The sequence below is a fragment of the Solanum tuberosum genome, unplaced genomic scaffold (genome assembly GCF_000226075.1).
Source record: "Solanum tuberosum cultivar DM 1-3 516 R44 unplaced genomic scaffold, SolTub_3.0 scf00076, whole genome shotgun sequence".
Lineage (NCBI taxonomy): Eukaryota > Viridiplantae > Streptophyta > Magnoliopsida > Solanales > Solanaceae > Solanum > Solanum tuberosum.
In genome coordinates this window covers 1,595,350-1,608,002 of record NW_006239000.1, presented here as the reverse complement: position 1 = coordinate 1,608,002, position 12,653 = coordinate 1,595,350, and the positions used below count along the sequence as shown (strand labels likewise).

The following is a 12,653-nucleotide window of genomic DNA, read 5'->3' as shown; positions in this document are numbered from 1 at the left end:
TTGTATACCTAAACTATGATTTGGTATTACTTCAAATGAGATTCAACTCAAACTATTATTTCTTTAATTTATGTGTTTCTAAAATAATCATATCTAATATATACATATGTATCATTTGTGGTAGGGGCTAGTAGGGGTTGATAAAAAGTTAAAAGGTATAGGTTCATCGAATTTTGTAGAAAATCTATTAAATATAATTGATATTGAATCTTGTTCAATAGCGTAACAATATATTCGGTGTGATTTTATATAATTGAAGTCTAAAAATGATAACTCCTATCTTGATAAGGAAGATATATTGTTTTTGTTAAGACCCTCGGTTTAAAAAAAAAGAGTTCTTAAAAGTGCAGATTTGAAAAATACAGAATCGACTAATTAAGTAAAAAAATTACAATATATTCGGTGTGATTTTATATAAGTGAAGTCTGAAAATGATAACTCCTATCTTGATAAGGAAGAGATATTGTTTTTGTTAAGACCCTCGGTTTTTTTAATTAAAAAAGAAAAGAGTTTTTAAAAGTGCAGATTTGAAAAATACAAAATCGACTAATTAAGTCAAATAAATTGTAGCTGGATTATGAACTAGCTAGTGTACTCATAAAGTAAAATACTGAATCTATCTATGATCCGCTAGTACTTGTAGATAGAATATATTGCCTATTTTTAGAGAGAATCCGGATGGATCTAGGAGCGCAAAAGGGATTATTTTGAGCCTCGTCGTTGAAAAGTTACACTATAAGTATAAAGCCAAAATTATCTTTTGTATATATATAAATATATAGTAGATGTTGAAATCTTTATGCTAATTTGTATTCACTTCTGAATATTTTGAGCCCTCTTAACAAAAATTTTAATTCCGCTTTTTGCTAGATACTGCAACTAAGATTCAACTATGTTTTCATCAATAGTCCTTATTTTTTCTCTCGAAATTTAGCATAAGATCTCCATAAATCAAGCTTAATTTGTTTCTATTAGCCTATTAACACATGAATTAATAGGGTTTATACATAGACTGATCATGGAAGTTTTGTAAAAATGGAATTATTAAGAAATTGTTCAAACGTGCTTGATAAATTTTACTTTATAAAAAAACAAACTTTTCTTACAAAATTTCTATGAAAACCCATGTATGTTTCTTTGTTTTTGTTTAATCCCGATAGAGAATTGCTTGTAATTATCTCTTGAGGAAAAAAATAGGCAATCAGATATATATTCTGAATTTAAAATTTATAAATTTCTACATTGATTTGAAGTATATAATAATAACTGATTGAATTCACAATCTAATATAATTATAAGTACTTAAGTACTCCCTCCGTCCCATTTTATGTGGCAACATTTGACCGGGCACGGAGTTTAAGAAATAGATAAAGACTTTGAAATGTTTACCAAATTGCCCTTAAAAAAATAGACTTATTTTTCTCTCTCCTAATAAATGTATTGGAGTACTCTTTTCAAGATTAAGTGGGACCAACAAGGATAAAAAAGAAATTGTACCTTTAAATACTTACCAAATAAGGAAATATGACATTCTTTTTGGGACTGACCAAAAAGGAAATGTTGCCACATAAAATGGGACGGAGGGAGTAATAGATTTCTTAATACATATATAAAGTTATATCTATTGAGAGGCCGAGCTTAGCTTTTGGCCTCCAAAAAATCAGCTGTATTTAATAGCTTTGATCTTTAGAATCACAAAGTTATAAATTTTAAATTCTGATTTGCTGACTCCAACTCTGATTAGATTTTAAAAAAAAAACTAAATTCACATGACAACGAAAACGTGAAAATAGCCAAATCACATGTGATACTAGTAGACTACAATTTCCCAACACACACAAAATATTATACAATTTTTAAAAAAAAATAGGAATATAACTGTCTATATTATTTTGATTTTTGGTTGGAGCACCTATAGTATAGGCAATATAATTGATTACTTTACAGGCATGAAAATGTTTTCCTATTGGTCTACTTTATTTTTTATTTTTGGTTGGAGCATATATAGTATAGGCAAAATTATTATTGAGTTTAAGTTTAATATCACACTAAAAATTATGGTGGATGAATATGATTTCTTCACATATTTTATGTCGAGTGAATTCTCACTTATCAATCGAAACTTCAAAGCAGATACGCAAAATCAGATAAATTTTTATTTTTTTTAAAGTGCATTAACACGAATGAATAATATTTTACACTTTACAGTATCACAGAAATGCTAATTGCCCTTTTTTTATTTTCTACTTTTTATTTTTTATTTTTTATTTTAACCTTTAACCTTAAAGGTTCCCCAAAATTTGTCTTTTCCTTTGTAAAAGTAACAATAATTCTCCTTATTACTACTTTACACAATAATTGGTCATGCCTCTACAGGTTTTTAACTTTTTACAGTTTTAATAATTAATTTTGAAGCTTTCTAGTTTGACCAGACTCATTATTTTTTGTTATGTTTATTTAGTGGCGAAGCTAGAATTATGAGTTTGGGGCTCTAAATTTTAAAGCAGAAGATAAAAATATAACAAAGTTTAAAAAAATAAAAAAACTTTTGTTAATAGTGGGGTTCAAACCGATAAATTTAGCGTGGAAAATATTTCCACATAAATTCCGTTGTAGTCTAGTTGGTTAGGATACTCGGCTCTCACCCGAGAGACCCGGGTTCAAGTCCCGGCAACGGAAAATATATTTTTTGGAAAAAAAAGAAGGAAAGTGTTGGGATACACTAGTAACGTAAGAAATCTTGAAAGTATATAACTTAATTTCTTTTAAATTAATTTACAAAAAAAATGGGCACAAATCGAGTTTATTAAAAGAAAGAAAGTATATTAGAAAAGGCTGGAAAAATATTTAGACATATGCATGCAGATTTCATTGTCAAGAAGAGGTCAAAAGAATAGAAAAGAATAAGCTATGATAATAATTAACTGACAGAAAATAAAACCAATAAGAGTATTATTGATGTTGTTACTCACTTTATACATATAAAAAAAAGGCATGTTATACCTCTCATATAATTCTTTTAAGCTTTCAATATTGTTGTCCTTAGACGGAGTCAGATAGGAGCAAGGGGTTCATCTGAATCTTCTTTAATGAAAATCTACGTTATATTTAGTAAATTTTGAATCTCCTTAATTTTTTTGTATATTCATTTCATAATCCAGTCAATAGCGAAGGCGCAAAACTATTCTTGTTCAAAAAAAGTCAATTATATTGGCAATTCGTCGATATATATTATATGTTGAATTATGTGTATAATTATATATTGACTTCCTTTAGTGAATTCTTTGTTTTGCAATTAACTTTAACGTGTTTTTCTGTTTGGACCAGAATAAATTCAAAAAACATCTTTGTAGAATATCATTAAATATATTTTTAGTAATTTTTTTTTGTATATAAAGTTTTGTTATATATATTATTTTACTTTGATTTATAGGTCTTAAGTATAAATCATGATAGTGTCCCCATAGACTTTTTACTGTCTTAACTTTTTCAGCTAGTATATATTAATCATATTTGTATCTTCACGTTTATTTTTTTAAATATATTTTCACGTTTATTTATATAGAAAACTATTACAATTTTTCTTCTTCTTATCCAAAACAAAAATTAAAGAAACATTTTATCTTTCTATGGGTCACACCTTGTTCAATTCAATGTATATATATATATGACACCTTAGAGTTGCACATATATAGTAATATAATAATTGCATTTTCAAGTTGAAGAAGAAAGCAATGCATGGCTTCAATATGAAGATACATAAATATATACACAATAACAACAATAAATCAGCGGAATAATTTTATAAGTGGGATCTGAGAAAAATAAAATGTATGTCATCTTAATTCTTATATATACATTTATAGGTAGAAAACTTGTTTCTGATGGACCCTCGACAAATCACCTTTTTTATTCGAATTTAGAACGATCAATAATGTGAACGAACTCATAGAAATATATATATATATATATGTTATGGTCCAAGAAAAAACACGTCTACAGTGTTTTACTTTCATGGCGTGTTGGAAACTTTGAAGATTACTTTACTCTAGCTACAATAATAATGGAAAACAAGTACTGTTTATATTATTACATTGTGTAAAAGATAACTACAAATAATTAGGGGGTAAATTCAGAATTTCAAAAAGATAATTATAAATAATAATCCGATGGTCAGGTAAATTAGCAAAAAAGACACACAAAATTCTAAATAATATGTTAAAATCGAATCGATCGAAGGGTACAATAAGTAAAACTAGCTACCCAAAATATATAAGACAAGTAACCTAATTTACCATGATTATTTACTCTATTATAGAGATATTTGATGCACAAATTATCTCGCGATATATTGCAACAAAGACCACACACAGGGGTGGAGCCACGCTTTTTTGACACCCCTTCGCCAGAAAATTACATTTTATATAGAGGTAAAATTTTGGATTAATAAATATATATATAAGTATTGACACCTCTTGGTACAAGTTAAAGATTTAGTCTAATGGTTAAGGGGGTTCCAAAAATTCCTTGAGGTCGCATGTTTTAGCCCTATTAGCCTCATAATTATTTTTTTTGCTACAACTATTGACACCCCTTAACGAAAATCCTGACTCCATCACTGAGTCCGCACCCCAACATATATATTAGTTAAAGAAAAATTAATTTAATTTATTGAACTGGGGAAGGTATTGATGGTTTTGGTTTTGGATTTATCAGGCAAAATGAGAGAAAATTCTTGTAGTTTTATATTTACTACAAGCAACTTATTAATTAAAGTCACCACTATTGTTGTAGAGATAGACTCTATTGGTCTATCATCTCATTGCACATGATGTTCACAAAAAACATTACTTATAATTGAAGAATTTAAAGACTTTTTGGACTTGTATAATTAAGCAGCCATTACTGGAAGAAATTGGGGATCTTCAACAGAAATTTGTGAGTTCCTAAGCATCATAATAATTGTGGTGATGCATTAGTTGTTAGGGATCGAGAATCACGAGGTTTCAGATTTAAATTTTTAGCATAAATAAAAATATTTAATTATTCCCTTTCACCTGTTTAAATCTTGATGCATAGAATTACGTGATATCTTTGTTAATAGAAAGATATTATCATTTTGTTTATTGACTTATATTAAGTACTAATTAGTTTCAATGCATTTCTCAATTATGTGACTTATATTAATCAGGAGTTATATAGTAAAATTATCATTTTGTTTATTGACTTTTAAGAAGTGTATCATGTTAAAAATAGATAAATAAAAATGAACTAATGGAATAACAGATATTCTACAAAATTGATTGAAGCGCGTATAAACTGAAGCGGATTTTATGGTTTATAAAACGATTGTGGTGATGACTTCAATGCATGGCTAAAACTTAATACACACCCCCTTTTCTTTTCTTTAATTTTTTTTTTTTCATCTTCAAAGTTCAAATATAATCTAATATATGTATGAATTGAGTTATAATTAACGTGAATTGAGAACAAGATTCCAATAAATGCGAAACCTTAAATTTCTCTGCTACCCAAAAAGGAGACTAATTTGATGTTTCAAAAGTCAAAAGCATAGACCCATGTGGGTAGGGATGTAGCTCGGTAGACCGCTCGTCGGGCTTGATAGGTGCTAGTATCACACCCTTCTCAAAAAACTATATAGGGATACTTCCGAGTTATACAGCTCCGTCCTGGGATAATTACTCATGTTGCTTAGTACTCCTTCCATTAATTTTTACTCATTCAATATTGACTTGACACGCTTATTGAGCAACAAATAGAATGAAAATATTACTATATCACCCTATGATTAACCTTTTCTTTGAAGTCTTTAAGGCTTGGGAAATAGCAAAAGAAACATCAATTTCTGGGAATTTTCAATCAAACTACAAATTAAGTAGCAGACATATAGGCCCATAGCTTCAAGAATAACATCATGTTCAAACTTTAGCACAAACAAATACAAAACAAAAAAGAATGAAGCAGCTTAGTCAAAAATCTCGAGGACCAATCAGCGCGCACAATTCGAAACTCAATGGACAATGAGCCCACTACTCTACCCTTCTACTTTTATACCAGGATTTGTCACTGGCTCAAAACTCGATGGCAATGAGCCCGCTACTCTACCTTTCCACTTTAATACTAGGATTTTGTCGCCTGCTCGAAATTGGATGGATAACGAGCCAGCCATTCTGCCTTTCTCCACTTAAATACCAAGGTTTGCCTGAATTCGAACAATGGCAGCACAGAGAAGATAGAATCTGACTCTTGATCAACATGAGACATCACGGAATAGCCCTTTCGATTCATCATAAATCCATCTGCATAAAAAATTGACTAAATTACTTACAAATGAAATAAAAAAGCCAGAAATGTCATCTGAAAAACTGGATCTCCAAGGCTATACCACACATTATAGATGTTTCATCTGCATTTAAATCATCACTTCTACAGAAGAGATAATAAAGAAAGTTACGCTTGAACTACGAAATCATGTTCCAGCGTTTTAAGGGGATCTCTTCTGCATCGCCACTAATCAGGGATTATGAATTCGTATTAAACTACCACCAAGTGAACTCTTGAAACATAGTTAAATTCACGCATGCCCCATTGAGACTAAACAACGTTCAGTTATTCATGTCAGATCAAAGTAAAAGAAAAAAAGGAGAATCATATATATCATGCACTATCCAATGAACTGTTCCATATCAACAAGAGATTTGCAAAGCAGATTAATTGACATACTTGCATAGGTAGAGAGGCTGTAATCCACCATTAGGCCCTGTTTCTAGGCGAGATATCCTCTCTCTTTCTTCATTAAACTTGCTCAGAGGAAGTACTTCACATGGACCTTGTATCTGGCCAGCCATTACCGTGGTACTACAATTAGACAAATAGACCTGTAGAAGAAGAAGCAGTGAGTCTTATATAGCATGCAACTTTATCACCTACATGCTAAAGTGGAAAAATAGCATGTATGATAGCATGCGGGTGGGTAAGCAAGATGCAATTCATTCTCGAAAAGATCAGGCTCCATCAAAAAATTAACTAGAATCTCAGGGAAGATCCTCTGCTACAATCAAATAGCTGCGTCAATAGTGTTACATGAAATTTAGGAATGCTTGTTTTTTTTCTTTCTAATAAGATGAATGGCAAACACAAAAGTTATCTTCCAGGTGATATTATAACTTTCTAACAAACACAAATTGTAACATTACCCACAAGGAAGAATGAAATATTGTCTCAATTTCAATTTGTATGACCCTCACGTTTCGAAATGTTTTAAACCTCAATGATGCTTACTTGATACTTCAGGTTTGTTGGGCTTTCCGTCAATTTGATTGAATTTCATGGTTGAAATTTCTACTATTTTATCAAGGAATTCACTCAAAGGAGAGCAACCCTTTTTACGGGCCAGAATATAGATACAAAAAGAGAACAACCATTACAAATACACTCACTTCACAATTTGACCGAAAGAAGGAAACACCCTATGTGACCCAAAAGCAAAGAAAGTCCAAACATATTAGCCTAAGTGCCTAGCTCGTCTACCCTTTCTTCTTTTGAGCCATAAAAATGAAGTTGCACTTGTTCTTTTCTCTTTTAATTTAAAAATAAAATCAGTCGAAGCTACATGGGTACCCCCTACAGTATATGTTATTTACCTCATTGCTTTCCAAGCTACATGGGTGGCCTACAGCATGTGGCAAGTCCCTTGGAAAGTAACACCGATTAACAGTAACCCATTTCTTCCCTGCTTTAATATCCTCCCACATAGCCTGAAAAGAACGGGAAAAAGGTTTCTCCACGTGAACATCAAGGACACATAGCAAAAGAATATATATATATATGTGTGTGTGTGTGCTAGCAAGACTATCAAAGGCATGAATTTGGAAGCAAAAACTATCAGACATCTACTTTATTGCAAAGAGTAAACATTCTCCACCATTGCTCCTCTCAGAAAATTGTCCTAACAAGAATAGTATCACAAGAATCATTGCTGGTCCAAAAATTTAACTTTAGGAAAAGAAGATCACAAATTGGGACAACCAATGACGTGCATATATACATAAGCACTGTCTCTTTAGGATATGCATGTATAAATTTGCATCTGCTCAAGTGCCAGTGATAACTTGGAGCCAAGAACTAGAAAATTTGCACTCAAAAAATAAACATGCACATATCAATGACTAATAGGCTGTTTAGCCCAAACTTCTAAAATCAGCTTATTTTGAAAAGCTTGTCAAAAAAGTACTTCCAAGGGGGAAGCAGTTTGTATAAGGCACTTATTTTCTCCCAAAAGCTTGGCCGAACACCTCTTTTTTTTAAATAAGCACTTTTGGCCTCCCAAAAGCTTGGCCAAATAGGCTATAAGCTCCACAAGAAGCTTCAAATGACACGGGTAAAACATCATTGGTGAACCTAGTCCATATACAATTCGGAGCAGTAATAACTCCAATGAAAGTAGAGATAGGAACAATATTAAAGGGTAGGGTGCACTAAGCTCCCATTATTGTGGGGATTTGGGGAAGGGTCAGACCAAATTAGGTCTATTCACTAGAGTAGTGACTAGAAAATACTATGAATCAGATGACTTCTTTATGGCTATTGGTTAAAATCTAATGAAATCAAATTCTTACCAGAAGCTTTGAAGGAATCAATCTCTCATCCTCAAAACGGATAACAGCATATTCCTGAACATTGTATATGAACCCATTGTGGCGACAAGATTGGTAATAGTGCTTCTCATCTGCAACTTGAAGCACATCGCCAATCCAATCAACACTATGAAAGAGATCTGATGTAGAGCTAACACATTCAGCATCCCCATTTCTGGCAATAGGAGTTTCGACAAGATTTGTCCGTCCGACACCTTGATTTTCTCTTTTACATTCATCGCTTGAACTATTAGCTAAACCTGCTCTAGCACTAGATTCCTTAGCATCACTGACCATGGACAGACTTCCAGGAAACTGCTGGGAAGGTATCTCTACACTATTAGCTAGCTGTGCATGGCCATTGGCCTGCAGGTGATTCAACGCTTGTGAGTGATCAAATGAGATGGAAACTGTTTCAGGTATTGCAGGAGGCTGAGATTTCACTTCAACCACCTTCTGTTCAAAAGATATCATTGAGCTAGCAGGAGAGAAACTGTTATCATTGGAAGACACTGCCAAATTATTTGAACAGATTCCCAAAGTCAAATTACTGGAACAGACTGCAGAAGCAACTCTACTCTCCACATTTCCTTTACCGGACACATTATCAGTTCCTCCCATTCTTTGGTCATTTTGCATCTTTGGCGCAGATGGTAGTTGGTTAAGACTATTTGCCATGCCATTGGTAGTGGAATTCTGCAATGCGACATTCCCATTCCTCATTATCTTCAACTGACGAACCTTCTCATCCGGACCAAAAGCTTTTCTATCTGGAGATGATTGAACTATTGCTGCGATTGTAGGCATTTTAGAGGAATTGATGTTCCGCATCACACGACCATATTTAGGGGGCAGCGGCTTGCCATTGGTTATTGACAAGCACTTTCCACAATGCCATTCCCCTCTAGGTACACTTTTTTGACTTGTTGTTTGGAGACATTTTAAGTGGTAGCCTTTTTCACAAGCATCACACACAAGTACGTTGTCAACCTCATTTATTGTTGAATTGCACATTTGACAAGCCAAAGCCTTATTCATGTAATCACGGGATGGCAGAGTCCATGCAGGCCGCTCAGGAAGCAGAGGCTGTAAGAATTTGTAAACAAGCTTGCCAATTTCAGAATGCGTACTGCTCGGAGGAGGAGCCTGAATAAAGCTCGTGCCTTGTAAATGAGGGTATGTGCTTGTTGAATTTCCAGATGTGCTCTGAGTAATAAATGGCTTAGATGTTGTCACTTGTAGTGCCATTGTTGACCTGACATCAGCACCTCCCTCAATTTTAATAGTTGCATGTGGTGTCGCCTTGTGATCTGCCCCAAGTCGAGCTGCTGAAACTGATGCAGGTAGCACCGACCAAGTTGGAGTTCTGACAGTTGAGTGATTGCCAGTAGTTGCTACAAATCAATAAGCTTCAGATGGTTCAGAACGAAAAAATGAATAAAGAGTAAAATTTAAAGGGAAAACATTCGCGAAAACAATTCTAGCAAAGTCAACTTCCTTGATGGATGAGCAGCAAACTAGGTCCGGATATGTGTTGTTGAAAAGAAAAAGAGAACAGCTAGATGAATTAGAGTCGAATGAAAGATCACTTAAGCTACTTGTAAAATGGCACTCAATGGTCAACTCTGAACCTAGATGATAACCATGCTGATAAGTAAGCATGTTCGACCTAATAATCACCTAGGTTCTTTCTTACTTGTTTGAAGCTAGAAGATGTACTGGGCTAAGTGAAGAAATTGTACAACCTAGACAAGCTATGCTCCATACCTAACCTGAACGTCATTTAGACAAGTTCCCCTATTTATTCTGGCAAGTTGGTAAAGTTCTTCATTGTGGGAATCACTTAACAAACAAAGATCCTGAAGCACCTTGGACAGTTTAGAGGAACACAAATTGGTTACCTTGAACTTGCAATGCATGGGAAGATCCACTTTGCCGTCCATCCATTTGGAAATGATGTCTTCCAACTCTGGGAGGTGCTACTGAAGAAGAATCCCTTACAAGATTACCAGAGACCACCCCACCGGTGATTAAAGGCCTGACCTCACTGGTGGGCAGCTGATAAGGCAAAGATGCAGAACTTATTGGAGTCCCACGTTCCATAGGTGAAGCAGGTTGTAAGCTGCCTGATGAATTTACTGCATGACTTGGTTGTGATGCATTATGGCTTTCAGTTGCTGTACCCACTGCTATTTGAGACCGTTGAGATGGATAGCTGGCAGAGGGTAGAGAAAATTCCTGCGCCTTTTCCATCTAAAAGCAGAAAGGAAAGAGATAAAAATGGGAACTGAGTTCGACATTTAAGATGCAACTCAACAGCCTGACTTGACTACAATTGGTTATATTGAGAAGCATTGGACTTGCTTTTAATCAAATCCATGAACTCCTAGCTGGCTAAACTTTACAGAGAAAGAGCAACAAATTAACCAAAAAGTTCAAATTTTGTAATCTGCATGCACTTGATCTATCAATTATCCTTCAACTCAAATGTTGAAGACCTCCCAAGCTTCCAATATTATTTTATTTTTACAAGCAAAAACGAGGAATAGTTACCCCGAATCTACACTAATAGTTGCAAAGAAGACTACAAGCTCCAAACAAGGTCCTAATCCCAAAACAATTGGGTAGCTTAATTATTTCAACACCCCCTCTAAAAGTTCATATTTACAAACTATAGAATTAATCCAAAACAAGATAGAATAAATAATCTACTAATTCAACAGAAAAGTTCATATTAACAAAATATAGAATGAATCCAAAACAAGACAGACTAAATAATCTACAAATTCAACAGAATAAGCAATCATCTTACACATATACTTCCTACATTTAATTCTTTTAGACTATCTCCCATTACACAACCCCCCTCACACAAACAGTGTATCCCAAACTAAAAATAAAGCTTCCATACCTTTCTTTTCACGGCCAGCAGTTTCTCAGTAATCGACATTTTGGGAGGCTGCCAATGCCCTACACTCACTTCCGTCAGCTTATTAATCCCAAGATCCTCAATAACACTTCCAAAACCATCACTCGGAAACACATCCTTCGGCGCAAACTTCAAACAAACCTCAGCTAACCTCTCCCTAGCCTCCTCCACCATCTCCTTCTCTGCAACAGTTGGACCTCTACCTCCCCTCATCTTCCCTATAGCAGATAATACAAGCACCATCTCAGCAACTTCCCTCACATTCCCATCCACCACCTCCCTTGCCTTCTTCGTCACCCTCCTATCATCCACCGCTACCAGCCTCCTCTTCCCCAATCCTTCCAATACCCGATCTGATTCAATCTCCGCCATTTAAATCTACTGCGAGAAAGAGAGAAGTAAGACGCCATTGGAGAACAAAGAGGAGAAACTAACCTAGAGAGAGAAAAATTTGAAAAATTAAGTTAAAAATTATACCTTATTGGCGGGTAATTGAGTCCCTGTTAGCGGAATTATTCGGCAATTTAACTATCAAAAAATCGGAGCAAGTTTTTTTTTAGAGAGAGAAACACATAGTTGTAGAGAGAGAGAGAAGGCAAAAGGAGAAGCCGGTTTTTTTTTTTTGGTACTAATGAGACGCACCGGTTTGTTTATACCCCCTAATCTTCGGTCTATTATTTTACTTCTTTTTACAACTATGCCCTTTTTTCGTATCGAATCTAAACTAGACAAATAATCATCAAAATGTGGCGCAATGGATAGAGTTGTTTCTTCTTTAACTAGTCTCGATTCAAACCTTCAATATGAAAAAATCTTTGGCATGGAGATTCCCCCTTAATTGGGTCTTACACGGCGCGAATCCAAATTAGTTAAATCTAATGCATAAATTGAATATAGAATGAACCACAAAAAATAAAAATAAAAATTAGACAAACAAATTAAAATGAAAGGAGAATTCAATTATCCTCCTATTTTACTTGTATATGTTGTGGGAAATCTCATTTTTACCCTAGATATTTATTGAAATTCCAAAGTGAGACATTACTTTTAAAATATAACTCAAAGTA

At 33.8% G+C, this 12,653-nt stretch overlaps 1 protein-coding gene and 1 non-coding gene across 3 annotated transcripts; one reads left to right on the top strand and one right to left on the bottom strand.

The window, feature by feature from the left end:
• The first annotated feature begins 2,606 nt into the window (after positions 1 to 2,606).
• On the top strand, positions 2,607 to 2,679 carry TRNAE-CUC (transfer RNA glutamic acid (anticodon CUC)). The gene has a single exon. It is a non-coding gene; the product is annotated as a tRNA-Glu (tRNA).
• A 3,166-nt stretch (positions 2,680 to 5,845) lies between these two features.
• LOC102598370 (uncharacterized) lies at positions 5,846 to 12,195 on the bottom strand. Of its 2 annotated transcripts, none has more exons than XM_006346120.2 (7): positions 12,064 to 12,195; positions 11,569 to 11,967; positions 10,559 to 10,910; positions 8,640 to 10,051; positions 7,665 to 7,778; positions 6,745 to 6,899; positions 5,846 to 6,320 (listed from the first exon to the last, which is right to left on the bottom strand). In XM_006346120.2, exons 2-7 carry the CDS (start codon positions 11,956 to 11,958, stop codon positions 6,272 to 6,274), a joined length of 2,472 nt encoding a protein of 823 aa, XP_006346182.1. In that variant the 5' UTR covers positions 11,959 to 11,967; positions 12,064 to 12,195; the 3' UTR covers positions 5,846 to 6,271. The 2 variants fall into 2 exon arrangements, with proteins under 2 accessions (XP_006346182.1, XP_015163664.1); XM_015308178.1 differs by having other exon boundaries at positions 11,569 to 11,964.
• Between the last annotated feature and the right edge of the window lie 458 nt (positions 12,196 to 12,653).

What these genes read in the sequence shown, in the direction of transcription:
- LOC102598370 (XM_006346120.2), bottom strand. Translation starts at nt 11,958, where the DNA reads ATGGCGGAGATTGAATCAGATCGGGTATTGGAAGGATTGGGGAAGAGG. An exon ending in TGATTCCTTCAAAGCTTCTG is followed by an intron (nt 7,779 to 8,639) that starts GTAAGAATTTGA and finishes CGTTCTTTTCAG; the next exon opens with GCTATGTGGGAGGATATTAA. An exon ending in GTAGCTTGGAAAGCAATGAG is followed by an intron (nt 6,900 to 7,664) that starts GTAAATAACATA and finishes CTTCTTCTACAG; the next exon opens with GTCTATTTGTCTAATTGTAG.